At 40.4% G+C, this 27,113-nt stretch overlaps 1 protein-coding gene across 7 annotated transcripts in view; it reads right to left on the bottom strand.

The window, feature by feature from the left end:
* The window catches only part of adgb (androglobin), a 308,223-nt gene that overhangs the window by 68,378 nt on the left and 212,732 nt on the right, over positions 1-27,113 (bottom strand). For all 7 annotated transcript variants that reach the window (XM_069932245.1, XM_069932246.1, XM_069932240.1 and 4 more), the window contains 5 exons: positions 26,523-26,690; positions 23,381-23,519; positions 20,401-20,517; positions 17,637-17,730; positions 9,804-9,938 (listed from right to left, as the gene is read on the bottom strand). In XM_069932245.1, coding sequence (XP_069788346.1) covers positions 9,804-9,938; positions 17,637-17,730; positions 20,401-20,517; positions 23,381-23,519; positions 26,523-26,690 — 653 coding nt within the window. The remainder of the gene's footprint in view (positions 1-9,803; positions 9,939-17,636; positions 17,731-20,400; positions 20,518-23,380; positions 23,520-26,522; positions 26,691-27,113) is intronic.

Raw genomic sequence — 27,113 nt, 5'->3', positions numbered from 1 at the left:
AAACTTTCATGTTGAGTTGGTGGTGAAGAAGGCAAATGTAATGCTGGCATTCATTTCAAGAGGAATAGAATATAGAGCAGGAATGTGATGTTGAGGCTTTATAAGGCACTGAAGAGAACTCAGTTGGAGTATTGTGAGCAGTTTTGGAATATTCATTTAAGAAAGGATGTGCTGACATTAGACAGCATTCAAAAGAGGTTCATTAGGATGATACCAGGAATGAAATGGTGATTATATGAGAAGCCCTTGGATAGCTCTTGGCCTAGATGTGCTGGAATTGAGGAGAAAAGGGGGGTGGGGTGGAAATCTGATTTAAACATTTGTAATGTTGAGAGGCATGGACAGAGGAGATATAGAAAAGTGGTTTCCTGTGGTGAGAGAATCGAGGACAAGAGGGTACAATTTCAGGATTGAAGGCCACCCATTTAGAACAGAGGAATTTCTTTCACCAGAATGTGGTAAATCTGTGGAATTGTTGCCACATGTGGTGGAGGAGGCCAGATAATTGGGTGTATTTAAGACCATAAGACATAGGAGCAGAAATAGGCTATTCAGCTTATCAGGTCTGCTCCATCTTTTAATCAAGAGCTGATCCATTTTCTCACTCAGTCTCACTGCCTGGCCTCCCCATAACCTTTAATGCCCTGGCTAATCAAGAACCTATCAACCTGTGGCAACCTATATTATCCACAACACTGCGAACCTTTGTTTCATCTGGAAACTTAGTAACCCACACTATTTTTTCATCAGTCATTGATAAAAATCATAAAGAGCATGGCTCCCAGACATATCCCTGCAGAACGTCACTAGTCACTAACCTCTGGGCCAAATACGTTTCATCTACTACTACTCTTACACTACTACTACCCCAAGGATGCATGCTTAGTCCATTGCTCTTGTTACATGTCCAGAGGACCCATAAACCCAGCAGCAATAGATATGCACCATGACAAAGGGTTACTTAAACAGAAGTTGCTTTTAATTATCCTTGAACATGAAAATAGAATCAAACTTTAACTTATCTCTATTGACATACTTAACCCACTTCTAATTCTAAGCGCAGGTGTATAAGTTCAGCTAACTCTTTGGTTCACAGTGCAATCTCACTGTTTGCAGGCAATTCTTGTGCTTTGCACATAAGTTAACATTAATAAAGTTCACCAGGCTTTGGTACTTAACAGGTAAATGGTTACCACTCAGAAGGGATCTTGATGGTTTTCAGAGAGAGAGTTTTTCTTATTTCAGATCACCGCAGAGTTTCTTTCTGTTTCTCCTATTCCAAGGGAAACACCGGACAGCCAGTGTTCTCCTTTGACCAGGCCATCTTCCAAAGCTTGCCAGCTTATCCCTCTGGAACTGATGTTTGTGTCTCTCCCCTCTCTCTCACTCTCACCTCTCTGAGAGCAAAGCCTCTTTTTTTTCTCCTCTCTGCCTGCAAAGATCACATGACCTTCCAGACAGTAAATGCTCTTTTCCAGACAAAAGTGGTTCTGCCTGTTGTTATGTTTGTTTCCCTTTTTGTAATTGACAGTCCATCATGAATCTGAGCACTCTTGCAAAAGCTCCTGCAAAAAATTCTGTTTTAAATTGTTTGTGTGTGACCTGCTTTAACAAACCTTTCCCAATTTATCTCCCAAACACCTCTACATACTCTGTCACACTCTAGTCATTATACACTCATGACTGTGTGGCCAGGCACAATTCCAATGCTATCTGCAAGTTTGCCGATGACACCACAGTTGTCAGCAGAATCACAAATGGCTATGAGGAAGTGTAGAGGAGGGAGATAGATCAACTCATTGAATGGTGTAATGACAACAACCTTGCGCTCAATGTCATAAAAACCAAGGAGATGATTGTGGACTTCAGGAGGAAGTCATGGGAACATGACCCAGTTCTCATGGAGAGGTTCAAGAACTTCAAATTCCTGGGTGTCAAGATTTCCGAGGATCTGTCCTGGAGCCTCCATGTTATTTTTTGAATAATTTATTTTTTATTTTCAAAAACTCATAAATTCAGGCAACAATACACTTTCTTACAACACTTTTTAGGAATATTTGATTTATAAATTTTAAACCACAATATTAATTAAATTTCATTAATTCAAAAATTATTTCAGAAGGTTATACATGTGGTATATATATAAAAAGACCCTTCCCCCTCCTCTCCCTCAAAACCCCTAAAAAGAAAAAAAAAATTAAGAAAAAAGAGATTGAAGAAAGAAGGACCTGAGAATACAAAGGGAATAAAGTATTTATGTAATAAAATCTAATATTGGAGGTTACCAAGAAGTGAGGTATTTAGAGAGTTTATCAAACATATAAACCTACATTTTGTAAATATGTGCACCATATTTTCTAAAACAAGTGATATTTAATTCATAAACTATAAGTAATCTTCTCTATGGTATACAACTACCAAATTCTGCATGTCATCTTTCCATACCTAAATCTATATCTGACTTCCATGCTATTGCTATACATTTCCTAGAAACTGTGAAAGCAATTTGTACAAATTCAATTTGATAAATAGTTAATTTTAATTTAGGTCTTATAACCATGTTACTTAATAAGAATAACATCAGATCCTATGGGAACTTGACCCCATAATCCATTCCATAAAATTACCAACTGCCAACCAAAAATACCTGACTTTAGGACATTATCAAGTTGAATGCAAAAAAGTTCCAACCTAAAACATATATCTGAAATCACAGGATTTAGATTCTTTAGTTTTTGTGGCGTCGAATATAACTGATGCAAAATATTATATTGAACGATCCTACATCTTACATTTATGATTTTTGTCATAGTTTCTGACAACATTTGTGTATTACATACTGAGTCTATTTTCCCCCTCCCTACCTCCTCCCCTCCTTCCCCACCCATGACCCAATATAGCCAAGAATAAAGTTATATAAATTATACAAATACAAATTTAAAAAAAACCAAGAGCACGTCATTTGTGCCACATCCCACCTCTTTGATCACGATCATTTACCTGCTGGGATGGTTATTTCATTTCCTTCATTCTGAAGGAGTGAAAATTATGCCTTTATGAATTTCAAATAGGGTTGCCACACTCTAACAAATGTGTCATATTTCTTCCTTAAATCATACGTGATTTTCTCCAGGGGAATGCAACTCTGCATTTCCATATTCCATCCTATAATATTTAGTTGGGAGTTAGACTTCCACATGACTGCTATACACTTCCTGGCTATTGACAAGGTGATCTTCACAAAATGAATTTGGTACTTGGACAATTTAAAACCTACATTCATAATGTCCCCCAGGTCCTCCGAGAAGGATCTCACCTTTGTACATAGCCAGGTGGAATGGATCAAAGTTCTAATCTCCACACCACATCTAAAGCACATTTCCAAGATTTCTGATTTAGATTTATGTAATTTTTGTGGTGTGAGGAACAGTTGATGAAAGAAATTATATTATACCAACCTGTACCTGGCATTAATAACCGGTATCATGCTGCCCAGACACAGATCTGACCAGCACCACTCATGGATTGTTGTACCCAAATCTTCCCCCTTTGAATTACAATCTCCATGTCACTACACATGGGCAGGATCATAGATGGTCCCAATTTGTCCCTTAAAAAAGATCTTAATTGCAGATAGCAGAAAAATGTTCTACAAGATAAATCATATTTAAAGGGTTGTGTCCCTAGCCAGGTCGGATCATTCCGGACTGGTCGGCCACCTGTGAAGAGCTCCTGTCTTTTGCTAATAAAAGCCTTGGTTTGGATCAACAAGTCTTTGGTTCTTTCGACGAGCTCTACAACTACACACTGTGAGTCAGTTTTGCTTCCAACAGTTTAATTTGAAAAACCTGCGCTGTGCCTTATAAGGCAGCCAGCAAGTCCCACCTCTGTGTGGGCGGTGACGTAACGATGCAGCCGAGTGCGCTTGTACAGTCCCTCTGACCACGAGGGAAGCAAAACCCAATGGCGCCATCTTGACGGCTATGATAAATGTGTAACTGGTTCGCTTGCATCGCGATGTGTGCCACCACAGTGGTTAGGAAATTTTTATGGAAAAAAGAAATGCCAAGATTCTCTTTGGAAAAATTGACTTGGAAGTATGAATTAGGGGTTTAATATTTTCCTCATTGTAAGAATTATTATAAAGCAGCTCAATTGAGATTTATAAATGTATTGTTTAGATAATATTCCAGCTTGAGCTTCTATTGAATTTAATGCAATAGGGGATAGAATCCCCAGGATTTTATTTAATTCGAAATTGCTATTTGGAAGTAGGGAATCATCTATTTTGAAACATTTGATTGAGTTATGGAACAATGTTGATAGTGAAATTGATAACCAAAGTTTTCTTTGGCTTGGCTTCGTTGACGAAGATTTATGGAGGGGTAATGTCCACGTCAGCTGCAGGCTCGTTTGTGGCTGACAAGTCCGATGCGGGACAGGCAGACACGGTTGCAGCGGTTGCAAGGGATAATTGGTTTGTTGGGGTTGGGTATTGGGTTTTTCCTCCTTTGTCTTTTGTCAGTGAGGTGGGCTCTGCGGTCTTCTTCAAAGGAGGTTGCTGCCCGCCGAACTGTGAGGTGCCAAGATGCACGGTTTGAGACGATATCAGCCCACTGGCAGTGGTCAATGTGGCAGGCACCAAGAGATTTCTTTAGGCAGTCCTTGTACCTCTTCTTTGGTGCACCTCTGTCTCGGTGGCTAGTGGAGAGCTCGCCATACAACACGATCTTGGGAAGGCGATGGTCCTCCATTCTGGAGATGTGACCTACCCAACGCAGTTGGATTTTCAGCAGCGTGGATTCGATGCTTGCGGACTCTTCCATCTCAAGTACTTCGATGTTGGTGATGAAGTCGCTCCAATGAATGTTGAGGATGGAGCAGAGACAACGCTGGTGGAAGCGTTCTAGGAGCCGTAGGTGATGCCAGTAGAGGACCCATGATTCAGAGCCGAACAGGAGTGTGAGTATGACAACGGCTCTGTATACGCTAATCTTTGTGAGGTTTTTCAGTTGGTTGTTTTTCCAGACTCTTTTGTGTAGTCTTCCAAAGGCGCTATTTGCCTTGGCGAGTCTGTTGCCTATCTCGTTGTCGATCCTTGCATCCGATGAAATGGTGCAGCCGAGATAGGTAAACTGGTTGACCGTTTTGAGTTTTGAGTGCCTGATGGAGATGTGGGGGGGCTGGTAGTCATGGTGGGCAGCTGGCTGATAGAGGACCTCAGTTTTCTTCAGGCTGACTTCCAGGCCAAACATTTAGGCAGTTTCCGCAAAACAGGACGTCAAGCGCTGAAGAGCTGATTCTGAATGGGCAACTAAAGCGGCATCGTCTGCAAAGAGTAGTTCACGGACAAGTTGCTCTTGTGTCTTGGTGTGAGCTTGCAGGTGCCTCAGATTGAGGAGACTGCCATCCATGCAGTACCGGATGTAAACAGCGTCTTCATTGTTGAGGTCTTTCATGGCTTGTTTCAGCATCATGCTGAAGAAGATTGAAAAGAAGGTTGGTGTGAGAATGCAGCCTTGCTACTCATCATTGTTAATGGAGAAGGGTTCAGAGAGCTCATTGCTGTATCTGACCCGACCTTGTTGGTTTTCGTGCAGTTGGATAACCATGTTGAGGAACTTTGGGGGCATCCGAGGCGCTCTAGTATTTGCCAAAGCCCTTTCCTACTCACGGTGTCAAAGGCTTTGGTGAGGTCAACAAAAGTGATGTAGAGTCCTTTGTTTTGTTCTCTGCACTTTTCTTGGAGCTGTCTGAGGGCAAAGACCATGTCAGTAGTTCCTCTGTTTGCGCGAAAGCCGCACTGTGATTCTGGGAGAACATTTTCGGCAACACTGGGTATTATTCTATTTAGGAGAATCCTAGCGAAGATTTTGCCTGCAATGGAGAGCAGCGTGATTCCCCTGTAGTTTGAGCAGTCTGATTTCTCGCCTTTGTTTTTGTACAGGGTGATGATCATGGCACCACGAAGGTCCTGAGGCAGCTTTCCTTGGTCCCAGCAGAGCATGAAAAACTCATGCAGTTTGGCATGCAGAGTTTTGCCGCCAGCCTTCCAGACCTCTGGGGGGGATTCCATCTATACCTGCTGCTTTGCCACTTTTCAGTTGTTCAATTGCCTTATATGTCTCTTCCCGGGTGAGGACCTCATCCAGCTCTAGCCCTCAGGGCTGTTGAGGGAGCTGGAGCAGGGCGGATTCTTGGACTGAGCGGTTGGCACTGAAAAGAGATTGGAAGTGTTCTGACCATCGGTTGAGGATGGAGATCTTGTCGCTGAGGAGGACTTTGCCGTCTGAGCTGCGCAGAGGGCTTTTGGTTTGGGGCAAGGGTCCGTACACAGCCTTTAGAGCCTCATATAAACCCCTGAAGTCGCCAATGTCTGCGCTGAACTGGGTTCGTTTGGCGAGGCTAGTCCACCTCTCATTTTGGATCTCCCGGAGTTTGAGCTGAAGATGGCTTGCATGCATGACGGAAGGCTCGTTTCTTCTCTGGCCAGGACGGCTTTGCAAGGTGAGCCTGGTGGGCAGCTCGCTTCTTTGCCAGCAGCTCCTGGATTTCCTGGTTGTTTTCGTCAAACCAGTCTTGTTTTTCCTGGAGGAGAAGCCCAGTACCTCTTCAGTGGATTGCAGTATGGCAGTCTTCAGCTGATCCCAGAGGGTTTCAGGGGACGAGTCCGTGAGGCGGATTGCATCCTCGAGCTTTGCTTTGAGGTTTGCCTGGAAGTTTCCTCTCACTTCGTCTGACTGCAAGTTTCCAACATTGAACCTCTTTCTGGGGGCTTTACTGTTCCTGGACTTTGGCTTGAAGTGAAGGTTGAGCTTGCAGCGAACAAGCTGGTGGTCAGTGTTGCATTCCGCGCTGGGCATGACCCTGGTGTTGAGCACATCTCGTTTGTCTCTTTCTCGCACCAGGACATAGTCCAGGAGGTGCCAGTGTTTGGATTGGGGATGCATCCAGGTAGTCTTCAGGCTGTCCATCTGCTGAAAATTGGTGTTTGTAATGACAAGCCGCTGTTCTGTGCAGAGCTCCAACAGGAGGCGCCCGTTGTCATTGCACTTGCTGACACCATGCTTGCCCAGGATTCCTGGCCAGGTTTCTGAGTCTTTGCCGACGCGAGCGTTGAAGTCGCCGAGGATGACAACCTTGTCGGCTGTAGGGGTGCGTTGAAAGAGGTTGCGCTGATCAGTGTAGAACTTGTCGTTTTCTGCTGGTTCCACCTGGAGGGTTGGAGCATAGACACTGATGAGGGTGATGCGACGCTTGTTTTGAAGGGGGAGTCGCATGGACATGATCCGGTCCGAGTGGCCTGTCGGGAGGTTTTCGAGTTTGGAGGCAATGGAGTTCTTGACCATGAAGCCTACACCAGATAGACATTGTTCATCCATAGGCTTGCCAGACCAGTAGAGTGTGTAGCCCGCACCGCGCTTTTGGAGGCTACCTACATCTGCAAGGCAGTCTTCACTGAGAGCGGCTACGTCGATGTCAAGTCTGAGGAGTTCATGTGCGATGAGGGCAGACCAACGTTCAGATCGGTGGCTGTCAGCCTTGTCTCGCATGTTTCTGATGTTCCAGCATGCTAGCTTGAGTTTGTGAGCATCTTTTGAGGGGGGAGGACGTGGAGGGGGAGGACGTGGACCTGTCATCGGGCCTGCGCAAAGGAGCTTTTAGGTGGAGTGCAGTGTGCGCACTACTGGCCCCACCCTTTACACCCATGGTTCGTGTGCCGTGGCCAAGCAAGCTGGGACGTGGCAGCGAGGTCCTTGGGTCGTAGGTTTTATATCGGAGTGGCCTTCTCCTATGCAGGTTTCTTACCCGGGCTGGAGGGGCCTGCCTCCCCTCCTAGGTCGGACCATACCTGGTCCAATTGGTACAGATATAACATTGTGGATGAGGAACATGGGAGATGGGGAGGGGTGAGAGTTTGGCAGGGACTAGACTGAAGGGGATGAGAAAGAAACGAAAGATTCAATCTGATGTGTTTGCACTACATAAGCAAATAAGCAAAGTTTAATAGCTTGGAAAATGCCTCTATGTTAAAATAGGCTTATTCCTTTTTCAATTGATAATCAATTTTAAACATTTGGAGATGGAAAGGTATTAAGAGGATTGAAGATTATTTTCAGAATGGGAGCTTTATAGCATTTGAAAGAATGAGGGAATGTACCTAGCAATACTTTATTTTGTAACTATCAAGTTAAAGCTTTTTTATCTGGCAAAATAGGTCCCACTTTGATGTTACCTAATCAAAGTGAATTGGAGTTACTGATTTGTAATGCTACTATAAATACATTTATTTCAGTAATGTATAACTTACTTCAAACTAAGGCCCCAAAAATTGGGGTGTATATATGTAGATTAAGATGGGAATCTAGATTGGATGGAGTTGTGTAAGAATAATATGACTAAATGCAAGATATAATTTTTTACATCAATTATATTTAACTCCACAAAAATTAAATATATTAAATCTGCCATATCAGATTTATGTTTTAGGTGTAGATCTGAGATTGGAACTTTTTTACATTAAACTTGGCAAAGCCCTAAAGTTAGACTATTTTGGATAGGGGTAGGTAATATTTTGGAATTAATTATGGGGGTCAACTTCCCACAGGACCCTATGTTATTTTTACTGAGTAATATTAAGGCCAAAATTAAAATTAAATATTTATCAAATTGAATTTGTACAAATTGCTGTAGCAGTTTCTTGGAAACGTATAGCAATATCATGGAAGTCAGAAATAGATTTAGGCATGGAAAGATGGCATGCAGAACTTTGTAGTTGTATACCATTAGAGAAAATTACTTATAATCTGTGAATTAAATTTCATGTTTTTTTGAAAATATGGAGCCCATATTTACAAAATTTTGGTTTGCATGTATGATTGACTCTCGGAAGACCTCACTTCTTGGTAACCTCTAATAGACTTTATTGTGTAAATATTTTATTTTCTTGGCATTCTCCACATTTTCTTTCTTTTTTTTTCTTTTAGGGGTGGGGGATGGAGGTGGGAGGAAGGAGGGTGGGTTGTGATGGGATAATATATACCACATGTATAATTTCTTTTTAAATACTTTAGAACTGAATGTAATGTAACTATTATTGTGGTTTAAAAATAAATAAAGTATACAAAAAGAACGAGAATGGACTGCTGAAAGTGTTAAAATCAATCTAGTCTAAAATTCATATCTATTTCATTGTTAATGGGTTTTCACGTAGGTCATTGAGGCCAAGAAGAACATTTAGAAACCTAAAAAATTAAAAATGTAATCCTTTTTTGTAGATACAAGTGCCAAATTTGTCAAAATATATCATATTTTTTCCTTAAATTATATGTAATTTTCTCAAGGGGAACATAACTGTACATTTCCCCTTTCCATTGTTCCAAACTTAGATGTGAATCAGATTTCCAGATTTTTCTACATCAGATTCTTGAAACAAAAAACTCTATTCCAAGCTTTTTTGTAGGAAGAGATTACCAGGAGGATAAAGAAAAAGATTGAAGAATGTCTTCAAAGTTTCCTGGAAGAAGTACAACATTCGCATTGAATCCTGGGGAACATTTGTTCTCTGAGTACTCAAAGTGGAGGAAGAGCATTTGGGATGGTCGTGAGAACCTAGAGACCATGCAATGGGTGCATATAGGTAATGGAGTACACAACCTCATTTTCCCACCACATCAGCTATATCCTATTATCTGTGGAAAAATCTGCAGTTCCCAATTTGGTCTCAGAATCCACAAAAATCTAATGGAAGACTTAGGGAAGGAAAACATCATATCACTGAGGAACACAATTAGAGTTCATACCTGAATAACACAAACCAGGAATAAGGTGTCTGGTCACTGTATGAGATTGTGTAGTCAGTAAATATGGTCCTGCTCCATTCATCTTCATAAAAAGGATACAGCTCTGCCAATTTTGGATTTTCATTAAACAAATACCTTGAAAAAAGTAAAAGAAAATGAGTTTGTGTGAAAGCTGCATATTTGCTGCATTTGCTTGAAGTCATTACTAAAGCTTGATAATTCTTAGTAATCTGTCAATCTTTGAGATAATCTAGTCCTGAAGACCTCTGACAATGTTCTGACTCTGGCTCAGAGGAGTTTTGGGTACCAAAACTCTAGAGCTAAACACAAGAGTGCCAGAGTAGATAGTGGAGTGGAGGAGGGAAAAGATGTTTGGAAAATTGCATGTGACATTAGAAGTCAATGGATTGAATGTGGTGGAAATGTTCTCAGATTTTTAACTTTTAAAATTTAATTTAGATATACAACATGGTAACAGGCCATTTTGGCTCATGAGTCCGTGCCACCCAATTTACACCCAATTAACCTACACCCCTGGTACGTTTCGAATGGTGGGAGGAAACTGGAGTCCCAGGGAAAACCCACACAGGCATGGGGAGAATGTACAAACTCCTTATAGATAGCATGAGATTTGAACCTGGTCCCAATTGCTGGCGCTGTAAAAGCATTGTGTCACTAACCGTGCCACCCATCTATTTCAATGCAAGGAGTATTGTAGGAAAGGCAAATGAGCTTCGAGTGGGGATTTGGCATGGGGAATTATGACGTTGTGGCCAGTAGTGAAACTTGGTTGCTAGAGGGGCAGGACTGGCAGCTCAATGTTCTGGGCTTCCGCTGCATCAGACGCAATAGAACGGGGAGGGGTGGGGTGGATAAAAGGGGGAGAAGTGGCATTGCTTGTCATGGAAAATATCACAGGTGTGCTCAGCCTGACAGACCAGAGGGCTCATCTATTGAGGCTATAGAGGGTGGAGCTGAGGAACGGAAAAGGTATGATCACACTCAATGAGAATTGGACGAGATAGCAGACATCTGCAAGAAACATAAGGTTATGATAGCAGAAGATTTAAATTTTCCACATATTGACTGGGACTCCCATACTGTAAAATGGCTGGATGGCTTGGAGTTTGTCAAATGTGTTCAGGAAAGTTTTCTAAATCAATATATCGAGGCACCAACTATTTGCAATACTGAACCTCCTATTAGGAAATGAAACAGGACAGGTGACATAAGTATGTGTCGGGGAACATCTTGGGTCTAGTGATCATAATGCCATTAGTTTCAAGTGAATTATGGAAAAGGATAGGTCTGGGCCTTGGATTGAGATTCTAAATTGGAGAAAGGCCAATTTTGAGGAAATAAAAAAGGATCTAGAATGCATGGATTGGGATAAGTTATTTTCAGGCAAGGATGTATGAGGTAAGTAGAAGACCTTCAAAAGGTAAAATATTGAGAGTATAGAATTTATGTGCTCCTGTCAGAATTAAAGGCAAAGTTAGCAGGCAGAGGGAACTTTGGGTATAGAGGGACATTGGCAGAGGAATTTTATCGGGGGGTACAAAGTTTATTTCGGGCCCCCTTCCCTTCTCCATTAGTCATCCTGTTTTTGTCCACTACGGTTTTATACCATGAAGGGCATGGAAGATGAGTGAGGGGTGGAATGGAGCGATCTGTTGATTTTCTGCATTTGAGGCTTTATGCTCCTATATTCCCTCCATGATAAATATAATATAAATAAAATAAAAGGATCAGAGAGAAGAAAGCACATTTGTCTTGAACATCTTTGTTTATGCTACAAATCAGTTAAGGAGAAAGAATTCGTGTTGAAGTATCCTTTTATATTGCAAGCAGATCAGATCATCAAAAGACAATTATTTGTAAAGTTTAGTATTTACGTTAAAAAAGAGTTTTCCTGGTCTTTTTTTGTGAAAATTATTGAATCACAGCATGAGAATTTATTGTTCTGGCAATGTTTGATTCAATACTTAGCCTGGCCAAATCCACAAGATGTTCCTGAGACACTGTAGACCTTAGATAATTCTTAATCAGCTTGATTTGCTAAATGATCTCTCTGCAGAACCAAATGCTGCTGGAATTGTTAATAGTGTTCTTAAGCTAACATAAACATTTTGAAACGTGTCACCAAATCTGTCCTCTGTTAACAAGTTCAACAGATCTAATGGCTTTAACTGTGCATTTACAAAGTTTGCTTTATGAACTGAGGGTAAATGTTTAATTTCTTTTCCAAGATCATCACCATTGTGGTCAGCAGGATATTGCTCTCATAAAGATAAAGCTTTTCTCTTCACATCACTTTTAGACATGGTTTCCACAAGAAATCAAATGTTTCTTTCAACAGCTTAACAGCATTGATGCAGACAGTTAATCCTGCTATAATATTGTCTTCCAAAACATAAAACACACACTTTCTGAAGTCGGCTTCTTCTGGCTTTTCATGTGTCATTCATTTCCTCCAAGTTAGCATCAGGTGTGCTGTTATCGTGCGGCCTTGCCCTCTCATGCCTAACTCCATCACATCTAAGGGAGAGTTTTATTTCTATCTTTAGGCTTGATGCAACAAATTTGGCCTCATTCCACATGGATTTCCAGTTGTTTCGAAGATTTGTCTGATCTGTGAGGAGAGTTTCCATGATTGCTACTTCAACATCCAGTGTGGCATCTCAAGCTTGGATGACCTTGTTGCAAATATCTATGTCAGCTAATATTTTGCACCACACAGCTGACATTTAACACACAGGCAAAAGATGTCACATATAATAAAACTCCATGGACTTCATTTTTTGCTTTGGCTGTCAAATTTAGCTCTAGGAGGTCTTCCAGTGCTAAGTGAATGCCAGGCAAGTGATCTGGCCACTGCTTAAGACTGGAACTGAATAGGTGGTATACAGTTTGAATTGTTCTAGAAAAGGTTATTGCTTCAGGTATGCATTGAGCAGCATCATTTCCACACAAGTTGAGCGTGTGACAACTGCAAGGTGAAAAAATGGATGTTGATCATTGTTGTTGTATTTTTGCTTGTGCGCCATTGTATTTTCCAGCCATATTTGCCCGATTAACATAGGCCTGAGCTCTAAAATCACTGAGAGGAATAGCATGTTCTTTCAATGTATCAGTTATCAACTGAGCAATTTCTTCTCCTCTTTTGTTGCTAGATAATGCACTTGAAACCGTTCACTCCTTTTCTGTGACTCCTCTACATTTAGTACATGTTCTTGAAGGATGGCATCCCACCTGGAGAGCAGTTCAATGAATTCTAAAAAGTTTCCATTGTTTGAATCATCAAATCGATGGCATGAATCAGTAAATGCTAGACCACATTCTCCCAAGAAGAGTACATCGATGATGCACTTTAAAAGATTGTAATGATCCAAGTTCATTCAACCAAAACAGAAAAAATGTTTGACCCAGAACATCAATTCACTTTCCACTGATGCTGTCTGACCTGCTGAGTTTTATTGTTATTTTAGATTTCTAGCATCTGCAATTTTTTACATGCATTGTCTCCAAATAAAATTGCAATATCTTTGCAGAGAAGATTAAAGGGGCTTTTCACATCTCACCCAAAAGATATTGTCTCTGGCAGTGCAGCTCTCTTTATAACAGAACAGTTCTCTAGATCTGTGCTCAAGTCTTTGAAATGCAAACTGAAGTCTTAGTTGTGAAACTTATGGACTAGGGTTCCAGATTTAATGACTAATTTATGTTAATATATATGACCCAAGATAAGGTTCTCCTAATAATATTACAATGGTGGTGGGTCTCAGTATGAAGTATCTTTGATGGTATTCATCAAATATTCTTGTTCAGTCTAAAATAATGCCACTGTTTATAAACTCAGGTAAAAAAATGCTATTGATGCACAGTGCCACATTTAAAATTTATTAAGTTGCCATTTAGTTGAAATGGTGAGCCCTGTGAAACCCTCTCAACAAAATGAGAAGAGATTTGAAAAATAATCTAAGCCTGTCAGGTTGCAGGTGATTTCAGAAATTAAATGCCGTGAAGTGACCACAATCAGTCAGTTCTTACCCACTGTTCCAAATCGGTCAGAATGGTGACCAGTGTTTACAGCCCATAACTACCACCAGAAACAGTTATTAAGCTGGAAATTATTGGCAAAAGCAAGGGAAAGGACAATTATAATGGCCTGACTTGCTGAAGGGAGTACAATATTACTGAAACCACCACATTTCCCATCTCTGACGTGTATTTTCTCCACAGAAAAGAAATTCAAAAGAAATGAGTGCATCTAGTGATCCAGAGGAATAGCTTGTTGAGCCATTCTTAAATGAAGCATGTTCAATTCAATGGCATCAACAACAAGGTGACCATTAAATACAGAAACTCTGGCCTACCTTCAAAGTCTGCTGCCACAAAGGCACAGCACTCCAAATGAACTGACTGCAAGACTGCAGCTGCTGCCAGAATGAGGCACCTGTGCATTAGCCACACTAAACAATCCCCTGTCTAAGGGCCCACCGCTCATGCATCTGCCAGTTGGCCCGGGGTCCAGGGAGTGGATCATGGCTGCAGCTGTGAGGGAAAGTGGGAAGGTGAGATCAGGCAAAGCCAGGGAGACAGAGACCTGGGCTCCATCTCCCCAGGTTTGCCCGAATTTTCCCCACTGTTTTGCCTGGGATTCCCGGCCCCCTTTTGGACCTTGGGCCTGGTGTACCCCCTGCATCCCTCTCTCATCGGTCCTGGATATTGGGAATCTGGTTTGGAAGAAAAAAAAGGTATATAACAGGTATAGGCAGCATGGAATAAATTACGTAATTGAGGAGTATGAAAATTGCAAGAAAATCCTCAAGAAATTAGGAAGGGTAAAGGAAGACATGAGGTAGCTTTGGTAGAGAATGTGAAGGAAAATCCAAAGGGTTTCTACAGGTATATTAAGAACAAAAGGATAGTGAGGGACAAAACTGGTCCCCTCAATTAGAGTGGTCATCTATTTGTGGATCCAAAAGAAATGGGGAGATCTTAAATGGGCTTTTTCATCAGTATTCACTCAGGAAACTGGCACAGAGTCATGGAAGTAAGGAAAACAAGCAGTGAAGTCATGGGACCTATACAGATACAAGAGGAGGAAGTGCTTGCTGTCTTAAAGCAAATTAGGGTGGATAAATCCTAAGGGCCTGACAAGATATTCCCTTGGACCTTCAGGGAGGCTAGTGTAGAAATTGGAGGAGCTCTGGTAGAAATATTTAAAATGTCCTTAGCCATTGGTGTGGTGCCGGAGGATTGGACGGTAGCTCATGTTGTTCCTTTGTTTTAAAAAGGTCCCAAAAGTAACCCTGGAAATTATAGGCCAGTAAGCCTGACATCAGTAGGTAAATTATTGAGTGTGTTCAAAGAAATCAGGTATACAATTATTTGGATAGCCAGGGACTGATTTGGGATAGTCAACAGGGCTTTGTGCATGAGGAATTTGATTGAGTTTTTTGAAGAGGTGACCAAGAAGATCAATAAAGACAGGTGGTAGATGTTAGCAAGGCTTTTGACAACCTACGGTATGGTAGGTTGCTCTGGAAGGTTTGAACACATGGGATTAGGGGAGAGCAAGCCAAATGCATACTTAATTGGCTTGGTGGTAGAAGACAAAGGATGGTGCTGCAGGAATTGGTGATGGGTCCACTGCTAGTTATAGATATTAAAGATTCAGCTGAGAATGTTAGTGTCATGATGAATAATTTTGTAGATGATTTTAAAATTGGTGGAACAGTTGACAATCTGAGGTTACAACAGGAAATTGATCAGACAATGATGCATTTTATAAAGTTAACCCAGGGCAGGATATTCACAGAGAATGGCAGGACCCTGGGGAGCGTTGCAGAACAGAGGCCTTGGAGTGCATGTACACGGTTTCCTGAAAGTGAAAACACAAGCAGATGTTTTATATGTTTGTCTTCATCAGCTGAAGAACTAGAATAAGAATTGGAATGTCATATTGTAGTTGTACAAAATGTTGGTCTGGCCACACTTGGGAGTATTGTGTGCAGTCCTACTACTGCGCTACAGAAACTATGTGATCAACTAGGAAGGGTGGAGAAAAGATTGATAAGGATATTGCCTGGACTGGAGAGATTAGATTCAATTTATTTATTTTTAAAAATAAATTTTAAATTTAAATTTAGACTTGCTGCACGGTAACAGGCCATTTTGGCCCATGGGTCCGTGCTGCTCAATTTACACACAATTAACCTACACCTCCGGGGAAAACTCACACAGAACATACAAACTCCTTACAGACAGCACGGGATTTAAATCTCGGTCCCGATCATTGCCGTGTAAACTGCTACACCAACTGTGCCACCCCTAATTGGCTGGGTGTGTTTTCCCTAGAACAAAGGAGGCTGAGAAGTGTCATGACAGAGGAATATAAAATTGAGAGAGACAAAGATTAGGTAGTTAGTCAGATTCTGTCTGTCAATGTAGGGGTGTCTAAAATTGGAGGGCACAAATTTCAGGTGAAGGGTAAAGATTTCACACAAAAAGAAATTGGTGTCTGAAATGAGCTGCAGAGGAGGTGGTGGAGGCAGGAACAGTAACTGTCGTTAAGAGGCATCTGGACAGGTACTTGAATGATCTGGGTGTGGAGAGTCATGGAGGTAAGTGGGATTGGTGCAGACAGGCATGATGGTTGGGACAGACATGGTGAACTGAAGTGCCGGCTTCTGCACTTTACAACTCGATGAAGGAGTCTGATGGGTTGCAGTCAAGAAATGAAACAAACTCATGTGAATTAAGGTCTGCTGTTAAATTAACCAGTGGGGAATTCTATTCCTGAACTATGTTGCTACCTTATTTTCTAGGTTTGTGTTTTAATCACAACCTCTTATTTTCACACCCTGTTTATTGGAAAAAACACCACAACTTTTAATTAGTGGAGCTAACACTTCAAATCTTTCTTTGGCTTTGCTTCGCGGGCGAAGATTTATCGAGGGGTAATGTCCACGTCAGCTTCAGGCTCGTTTGTGGCTGACAAGTCCGATGTGGGACAGGCAGGCACGGTTGCAGCAGTTGCAGGGGAAAATTGGTGGGTTGGGGTTGGGTGTTGGGTTTTTCCTCCTTTGTCTTTTGTCAGTGAGGTGGGCTCTGCGGTCTTCTTCAAAGGAGGTTGCTGCCCGCAGAACTGTGAGGCGCCAAGATGCACGGTTTGAGGCGAGATCAGCCCACTGGCGGTGGTCAATGTGGCAGACACCAAGAGATTTCTTTAAGCAGTCCTTGTACCGCTTCTTTGGTGTACCTCTGTCACGGTGGCCAGTGGAGAGCTCGCCATAGAACACGATCTTGGGAAGGCGATGGTCCTCCATTCTGGAGACGTGACCTACCCAGCGCAGTTGGATCTTCAGCAGCGTGGATTCGATGCTGTCGGCCTCTGCCTTCTTGACTACTTCGATGTTAGGGATGAAGTCGCTCCAATGAATGTTGAGGATGGAGCGGAGACAACGCTGGTGGAAGCGTTCTAGGAGCCGTAGGTGATGCAGAGAACAAAACAAAGGACTCTACGTCACCTTTGTTGACCTCACCAAAGCCTTCGACACCGAGAGCAGGAAAGGGCTTTGGCAAATACTAGAGCGCCTCGGATGCCCCGCAAAGTTCCTCAACATGGTTATCCAACTGCACGAAAACCAACAAGGTCGGGTCAGATACAGCAATGAGCTCTCTGAACCCTTCTCCATTAACTTCAAATATATTACTTCAGATACTGTACATCACATGGGAGAGGAAATTGCTGAACATTATTTCACATTTTATAAAACATACCTTGGCAAAATTAAGCATAATTCAGTTCTATTTAGTGCATCATACCTCAGTAAGAATAAGCCATTTTGTTCCATGTTTGAATCCAGAACAAGGTGAAGCTGATCCACAATTTCTCGGACATACTCATTTTCTTCTGTCCCTATGTTAATACAAAAGAATTCTTGTCTCAGGAATTTCAAATTAGCTTCAACTTGAAGAAGTAATGGCAGAATAAATAAAGCCACAATGAAAGTGTAAATAGGGAGAAGAACAAAGGGAATCAGAGCCACATATTTACAAATGATTAAAAGTAATATTATGGGGAAATAAGGCACATATTAAGATTAAAATTTAAATCTACCACCTTGAACCATTTGGGATGAATGGCCTGAATACCATAAAATACTGCATATGAATACCATATGGAATGCTGTTAAAAACAATCCAAACACTGGTTCTTTTGTAGAGAGGTAGAAATGAAAATCAAACAAGTTATTCGAATCATGTATTTAATCTTGGTTAAACCTATTTAGGGTATTGTTTGAAGTTTGGCTCTCTGGGTTTTGAACAATATTTGGAGGCAGTGGAGAAGGTGTCACAACATTCACAAGGATGACAGCAAAATTGAAAGGAGTATCAGGTTGCAGCAGTTGCAGGGGAAAATTGGTGGGTTGGGGTTGGGTGTTGGGTGTTGGTAATTTGGCTGGTTTCAGCTGATAGCACTTCAGCTTCTGAGTTGGTTGTTGCAGATTCAGGATCCATGACTATTAAAGTCCATGGTGACACTTCAGTGTCATACTGATGGATTGGTGCACAAACGTAAGAAATAGAGACAAACTCAATGCTGCTCAGCCATTCAATAAACTGAGGGATAGCATAAACAAGTTTAGAAGTTTGGATGGATCTTTACAAAACTCGCATCCTGAACTGCTCTTGTAACTTCCACTCCACTTCCAATTATTGATCACATTTATCCCCAGATCTCTGTGTCCCTGTACCTTTAAAAATTCTAGTTTAATGTTACCTCATTTCATTCTTCATATCAAAATGTAACACTTCTCATTTTTCTGTGTTCATTTTCACAGAGTAAGTAGTTATTGGTTGAGGTTAGCAATTTCAAGGACCTTGATGTCATCAAATCAAGTGAGCATCGTTTTTATGACCAATTTATGAGTCCTCTTTGGGGATTTAACAAGCAGAATTGTTGGAGGGGAACCTATAGATGTGGTATATTTGGAATTTCAAAAGGTATTTGATAAAGTGTCATATATAAGGCTGGTATAAAAGGGCACATTATTAGAAATATGATAACATAAATGGTTATGGCATAGAAAATAATGAGTCGATTCAACATTTTTTTCTAGACTGGTACTTCATGAAGTGTAATAAAGATCAACTCTTGACCCTCAGACATTTAAGATTTATATTAATGAGGAGGGGGGGGGCAGAAGGTAAGGTATTCATGTTTGCCAATGAAGCAAAATGAAGTGGGAGGGCATGTTGAGATGGGATAGATATTAGGACTGCGCATATAGAATATAGAAAGGGTCACAGTGTTATATGGCATGGAAATCAATCCAACTCAACTCATCCATGTTGATCTAACTGTTGCTCAAAATTGGTTTCATTCAACTGTGTTCAGCCCACTTCCTTTTCAAGTTTTGTAGTCATGTACCTGTTTCAATGTTTTTAAAGATTATAATTGTATCCACCTCTACATCTTCTGGCAGTTCATTCAATTACCCTCCATACTCTGTTGGAAAAAGTTGCCTTTCATGTCCCTTTTTATACTTTTCCCTCTCATCTTAAATCTATACCCTTGGGTGTTGGATATACCTACCCTGTGACCATTCACCTCATTCATGCTATTTTGATTGCTTGAATTAAATTTAAATGTGAGTAAATGTGAGGTTTCGCACTTTGGAAAGAGGAATCTCAAGACAGAGTATTATCTGAATGGAAAACAAGTGCAAACATTTGAAATACCAAAGGATGGAGTGCTCTTGCATACAAATTACCTAAAATTAGCAGACCAGTACAAGAGATTAGAAAGGCTCGTTAGAAAGAAGTGTTACAGTTGTACAGGGTATTGATGAAGCCACACCTTGAATATGGTGCACAATTTGGGGCCACTTATTTAAGAAAGGATGCACTTTAGTTTTGGAGAGAGTCCATAAAAAGCTCATGAGGTTATTTCCTTGGAAGATATGGTTATCCTGAAAAAAAATATACCTCTCATCTTTAGGGAAGTGGCACAGTTGGGAAGGGGAGGACCGGGGCATGATCATGTCGAATGGTGTGGCAGGATTGAGGAGTCAAGTTGCCTATTCCTATTCCCATTTTCTCATATTACATTTCCAAGACCTTAAAGGTTGATTGTTGACACTTAATGCATTATTATAAACCAAAATGGACAATAAATACTGCTTACATCCTCAGAAGGAAGCTTATTTAAAGTTTAGACTCTTGTTTTTAGATTTTAATTGGCCTGAAGGTGTTTCAAACTGAGCCGTCTTTTCTCTAAGTGGAAAAGAAAACTTGCAGATGGCAGAAATCTAAAACCAAAACAGAAATATTGGAAATAATCAGCCGCTCATGCTGCTTGCTTTGTCTTATGAAGTAGCAGCACAGTGGGGACCTGAGGATCCACAGCTGCAACCTACTTGACTGTTCTGTACTTGTATACAGCAAGAGACAAGGAAGAGACCTGAAAGCCATGTTAGTTTAATGCATCTCACATTATGTGTTGGAAATAGGAATAGGGCAACTGAAATGTTTTCCACAATATGATAAATTGCAAACTCCATGCAGCTGTCACTTAATTTCTTACCTCGTTTACTTGCTCTGAAGATGTCTTGAATGTGTAAACTTCTCCACCAGGCTTGTAGTTTCGTAGCAGCCATATTTTCTTCTGTAGTTGGGGTCCTGCCCTTCCACTGTTCAGGCACTTTAAAAGCACCATGATTAAAAACTATGAAGCTCATGATACATTACAGTTAGACCATAAGGCCAGTCAATTGAGGAGCAGAATTGAGTCTGCTCTGCCATTCAAATCATGGCTGATGTATTTTTCCTTTCCACTCCATTCTCCTGCCTTCTCCTCATAACCTTTGACACCCTTACTAATCAAGAACCTATCAACCTCAGCTTTAAATATTGCCAATGACTTGGCTTTCACACCCATCTGACACAAAAAATTCCACAGATTCACTACCCTCTGGCTGAAGAAACATTTCCTCATCTCCATCCTCAAGGGACTTCCTATTATTCTGAGGTTGTGCTCTCCAGTCATAGCCTCTCCCACTAGTGGAAACATTTTCCCCATGTCCACTCCATGAAGCCTATTCAACATTTGTTATGCTTTGAAGAATGTTACAAACAGAACACAAGAAAAGTGTCACTTTAAAAGAAATCATTGCAGCTGTCTTCATCAAATTTCACTCAGCCTTGTAACAGTATAATCAGCTCCAGTATAGACCTTTGACAAATGAAGTCATCGTAAACCCAAGATCCATAATACTCATATCATGAGATTGCAGCCAAGTTAATGTAAGATTTACACACATGTGAGAATAGAAGAGGGCTGGGGAGAGCATGTGGGAAGCATGTACAAGAATCTCAGACCTTACTTATCAAGGGTGATAAAGTACAACATGACTGCAATGGTGACATCACAGTGAATCAGGAGCTGAGTTACTTATGTCCTTAATTTTTGCCAATCATGACATGGACATTAAAAAATCAAGGCTGAGATCTGTTAGAAGCCTGCTTTGCAGAAATAGCACCGAATAATTTCACTGACCATGTGGCTCAGTTGACTTAAAAAAATGAGGAGTGGAAGTTGGGTGGTGGATCTGGATGCGATCATGCAGGAAATTTAGATGCATCCATGGCCTTGTTAAGTTGTTGTCTCTTCCCAAGAACTCCAAGATTCAACTTCATGGGATCAAACTCTGCTCATTCCATTCTCATTTAATCGAATGTAGCTGGAGAATTATGTGCAGTGATCACTCTTCCCACCCTCCTAATAGGGCTCTTGGTTACACCATTTTCTCAACTAAATGCTGCTGCTTGGCAATATCATTAAAAAAGGTCAGCGCCATTGTCCACCTGGATTCTGATGACACCAACAGTATGTCTATAACTCTAACAATTTTTTGGATCCCTCCACAGTCTCTAAATGATCAGGCTGATCAGTCTGACATCAGCATTCCATTCGATAAACATTTTTTAAAAAACTTAAAACAATAAGTTTGCATTTATGGAATAAAAAAAATCTGCTGGAGGAACTCAGTGGGTGAAGCAGCATCAGTGGGAGAAAAAGTATAGTTGACGTTTTGAGTTAGAACTCTTCGTCAAGACTGATTATCTCTTGCATTTATATTGCCCTTTGCTATGCCAAAATCTGTAAAAAGGTACTGCATAGTGTTCTGAGGTCTTGATAGACTCTTTATTGATGCAAATCTTTTTTTTTTAATTCCCTATTTCTGGCACACTTAATATTGGAGCTAACAGCAATCTGAGCCACAGAACTTCTTTAAAACTTTAGTCTGAAAGAAATCCTGTCTCAATTGTATGATAAATTATTTTCCAAGAATTTTACATTTCTTTTTATGTATGTACCCAATGCCCAGGTGTTCAAAGGTTTGTACCTTCCAGCACATGGTTTCTTCAAGAAATGTGGGAAAGTTTTAGCTGCTATGAATAAAATAAATAAATGGAGTGCACATATTTTGGTTTCTCCATTTGAGATATTTGAAGAAAAATAATGATGTGGGAGGAGGCCATATTTCCATGAGAGAAAGATCATCAACATCTCTTGCATTTATATTGCCCTTTGCTATGCCAAAATCTGTAAAAAGGTACTGCATAGTGTTCTGAGGTCTTGATAGACTCTTTATTGATGCAAATCTTTTTTTTTAATTCCCTATTTCTGGCACACTTAATATTGGAGCTAACAGCAATCTGAGCCACAGAACTTCTTTAAAACTTTACTCTGAAAGAAATCCTGTCTCAATTGTATGATAAATTATTTTCCAAGAATTTTACATTTCTTTTTATGTATGTACCCAATGCCCAGGTGTTCAAAGGTTTGTACCTTCCAGCACATGGTTTCTTCAAGAAATGTGGGAAAGTTTTAGCTGCTATGAATAAAATAAATAAATGGAGTGCACATATTTTGGTTTCTCCATTTGAGATATTTGAAGAAAAATAATGATGTGGGAGGAGGCCATATTTCCATGAGAGAAAGATCATCAACATCTCTTGCATTTATATTGCCCTTTGCTATGCCAAAATCTGTAAAAAGGTACTGCATAGTGTCATCAACATTTGGACGTGTTGGTGAAACTCATTCTTCAGATCCATCAGCATCCATAAGGGGATATTGCACAGCAAATCAACTTGCAAAATTAATAAAACCTTTCCTGGAAGAACTTCATACTTGGAGTTTTTAAGAAAAACCCAGTTTGTATCGGACCATTACTTATATTATGTCTCCCTCACATATTAGTGCAGTGACTGAATTCAGAACTGCAGTATTTAATAGCTAAAGAATTAACTTGGACAAACTGAATTTCAAATGGGAACATCTCTTGCTGAGCAAAATGCCACAATAGTCACAGGATTTGAGTTGGGTTTGGGAACTTCAGAAAGTTAGACACTGTTAGTTTTTCAATGTTTCAGTGTCTCTACACACCTCAACTGAGAACCAAAACTAGATTTTCTTCAGCAGAGAGCAATAGGGATTTGAATGCTCTCCACTCTGCATCAGCTGGGGGTCACACATTGATCCTGACTGGTTCACTCACCTGGATGAGGCTTGGATTTCCTCACCACTTCTTTTGATGAAACGTCAAGCAAGAGTGCTCTAAAGGCAAGATTTTCCTCAGGGCTGAGAGGAGCATGCAAAGCATACTGCAGAGTGGCGTAGAAGGCATCATTAAAGGCCTACCAGATAAATAGCAAGTTTACAATGAGAAGGGGCATCAAAATAGATTGTTTTTAAATTCAATTTTGAAATTACAGCACATTACCAGGCCCTCCCAACACGAGCCTGTGTTGCCCATAAACACCCATGCGACCAGTTAGCCTACTCGTCCCATATGTTTTTGGAGGGTGGGAGGAAACCCATACAGACATGGGAAGAATGTACAAAGTCCTCGCAGATTCAAAATGGGGTTGTTGGCACTTTAATAGTGTTGCACTAACTGTACCACCCTTATTAGTTATTTACATTATTAATATTTTTTTTTCTTCAAACTGAATAGTGTAATTGGCATTCCTTTTGCACCTTAATGTTGACTGGGGTATGAGAAGTAATTAAGAAAGTGATTTTGAATGAGCTTTTTTCTCAGAAAGGGGTCAAAAACACCAAGGCATGGAACTTGTGTAACAGATGAACATAGCTGTGTTCTGAGGAAGACAAAAACTGCAGGAACTGGGTGATACTATGAGCGCTGTCTCCATAATATCATCTAAATCCACTAGTGGAAAAGTAAATATTTCACATTTCTCTTTCAGGCCCACTTCACCACAGCTGTGACATAACAACATCTAGTCCTTTCCTAAGAGCACACCATGTAGCTAAGACATTAGACACCAGACTCCCAAAGCAGTTACTCTGTACCAAGGCCCATCATGGCAAGAAATTGCCAGGTCATCAGAGGAAAAGATTCCAGGATGTTCTCAAATCCATCTTAAACTAGTATAAACTCCTTTCATAGAAATTACAGTTAACAGATGCAGCAGAAGGCCATTCAGCCTTTTGAGCTTGCTCCACCATTCAATGTGACCATGGTTGGTCACCTGATCTCAATGCCCAGTTCCTGCTTTATCTCCATACTCCAAAAACAATCAACATCCAACTCCTTTAAAAAAAATCTAATGAACTTCCCTCAACAACTTTCTATGGCAGGGAGTTCCACAAGTTCACAACTGTCTGTGTGAAATTTCCCCTCATCTCAGACCTAAAGGGAAGTCAAAGCCAATATGAAAGCAAAAGAGTGGACACATACAAGGAAGCAAACATTAGTGGAAAGATAGAGGATTTGGAATTTAAAAAAATACAGAAGGTAACTAAAAAACTCATAAGGTGGGAAAAGATTGTATAATCAACATGATATATTCAAAATATCCTTAGCCATGAGTGAAGTGCCAGAGGATTGGAGAGTAGTTCACATTGATCTGGATGATAATGTTGTGAATTGGATTCACAAGTTTGCTGATGATACAAAGATAGGAGGCGCTGTGGACAGCGAAAAAGTGGAAGATGGAGTTTAATGCAGACAAGTGTGAGGTGATGCATTTTAGAAGGGCATAGCAAATGATAAGGCACTATGGAGTGCAGAGGAATCTAAAAGTGGAGATATATTGTTCCCTGAAGGAGGTGTTGCATGTGGACAGGGTTGAAAAGAAAGCTTCTGGTATCCAAGCCTTTACAAATTAAAATATTGAGTATAGGAGTTAGGATGTTATGTTGAAACTGTTTAAGACATTGGTGAGGCCAAATTTGGAATATTGTGTGTAGTTCTTGGTGCCCAACTACAGAAAGGATATCAATAAGATTGAAAGAGTGTAGAGAAGATTTACTTGAATGTTTCCAGGTTATCAGGGGTTGAATTACAGGGAAAGATTGGACAGGTTAGGACTTTATTCCTTGGAGTAAAGAAGATCAAGGTTTACAAAATTATGAGATGTATAGACAGAGTGGATGCAAATAGGGGTTTTCCACTTAGTTTGGGGGAGATAAATATGAGAGGTCATAATTTTAAGCTAAAGGGGGAGAGGTTTAAGGGGAACATTCGAGGGAAGTTCTTCACTCAGAGGCTGGTGGGAGCGTGGAATGAGCTGCCATCTGATGTGATAAATCTGGCTCAATCATTTGCTTTAAAAGTAAATTGGATAGGTACATGGATGTGAGAGGACTGGAGAGTTATGGTATGGGAGCAGGTCAGTGGGGCTAGGGAGATGATGGTTGGCACAGACAAGAGGGGTTGAATGGCCTGTTTTCTGTGTTGTAGCATTCTATGGTTCTATGAAAGTAGGCTAGCAAATAATATCAAAGAAGATAGAAAAAGCTTTAAGTATATTAAGAATGAAAACAAGGTGAGAGTAGATTTAGGACCACTAGAAAATGATGTTGGATAAATAATGATGGGAGACAAGGAGATGGCAGAGGAACTAAATTAGTATTTTACAGCATACCAGATGTCAAAGGGAACTAGGGAAGGGAAGGGCAGTGAATGCAATTATTATTTCAAAGGAGAAAGTACTCAGAAAACAGAATGGTCTAAAGATGGAGAAGTCTCCCAGACCTGATGGATTGCTCCCCCGTGTCCTGAAAGAAGTAGTGGTAGAGATTGTGGAGGTATTGTTAATAATCTTTTAGGAATCAATAGATTCTGGCATGGTTCTGGAGGACAGGAAAATTGCAAATGTTTCCACCTCTCTGTTTCCCCCCATCTGTTTCCACACCTCTTTTTCCAATCCTGTTTCCACCCCCTCTGTGCCCACCCCTGTGTCTTTCTTTTTTTTTGAATATTTCATTTAAAATCAACAAATGACAATAGTCATAAATCGAAGAGAGAATTTATAAATATGCTGATATATATGAGAAAAAGAAGAAAAAAACAAAAAAAATGCAACTAATCCTACCCCATAACCCTTACTAAACCAAATACCTAAAATATATAATGTAATTATATATTGAATTGGATTGCTTTGGAAGATGCTCAAGGATCCCAAAGAAAATCATTTTTCTATAAAAGACCCTTACTCGTTTTTTAAGGAAGACTTCATCGGTCTGGAGGACTCAAAAGAACTATTTATAATTTTAATCCCATTATTCAAGCATACGGGCTCCAAATCTGTAAAAATACAGATTGTATTTAATTTTTTTGAATGGAATACAACTTTGAATCTCTGTATGCCTTCTTCCTAATGTCAATTCACCTTATTTTGCTTGTCAGACATTTTTCTATTTTTAAATCGGACAGGAAAATGAGAAAACTCCAGTTCCATTGAAGCTTTGCGAAATTCTTGGTCATTGCCAAAACTATGCAGCAATCGTCCTATGGCTTTCATGATGATGACAGCTTGCTGTGTAAATCTCTGGCTCTCCTGTGGATTCACACAAATCAAGAGAGTTAAGTATCTGCTGCAGTATTTTTTATCTCTCATTGATTTATGATTGATTGTGGGACCAAAATACTTTCAAAATGACTTCTGTACTCTCAAAATATTTTCATTGATACAAATCTTAGTATTTCCAAGAATTTTTGCAGCTGGAGAAATATAGAGGGTCGAACAGCATCAGTGGAAGAAAAAGAATGGTCGATATTTCGGGCTGGATCCCTTCATTGAGACGCAGAGGAAGATTAATCAAATTCCAGCCTGAAACATTGACCATTTGTTTTCTCACATTGAGTTTTTCCAGCAGAAAAATTAGTTTTTTTTTACTCAAGATTCCAGCACCTGAATTCTCTCAAATGTCTGCATTTTCATACTGAAGTTGAAATACAACCTGGCAAAAAGGTTCAAGTA

This window comes from Narcine bancroftii, chromosome 4, assembly GCF_036971445.1.
Source record: "Narcine bancroftii isolate sNarBan1 chromosome 4, sNarBan1.hap1, whole genome shotgun sequence".
Taxonomy (NCBI): domain Eukaryota; kingdom Metazoa; phylum Chordata; class Chondrichthyes; order Torpediniformes; family Narcinidae; genus Narcine; species Narcine bancroftii.
Note: the sequence above shows the minus strand (reverse complement) of the source record. Positions and strands in the feature narration are given on the sequence as shown.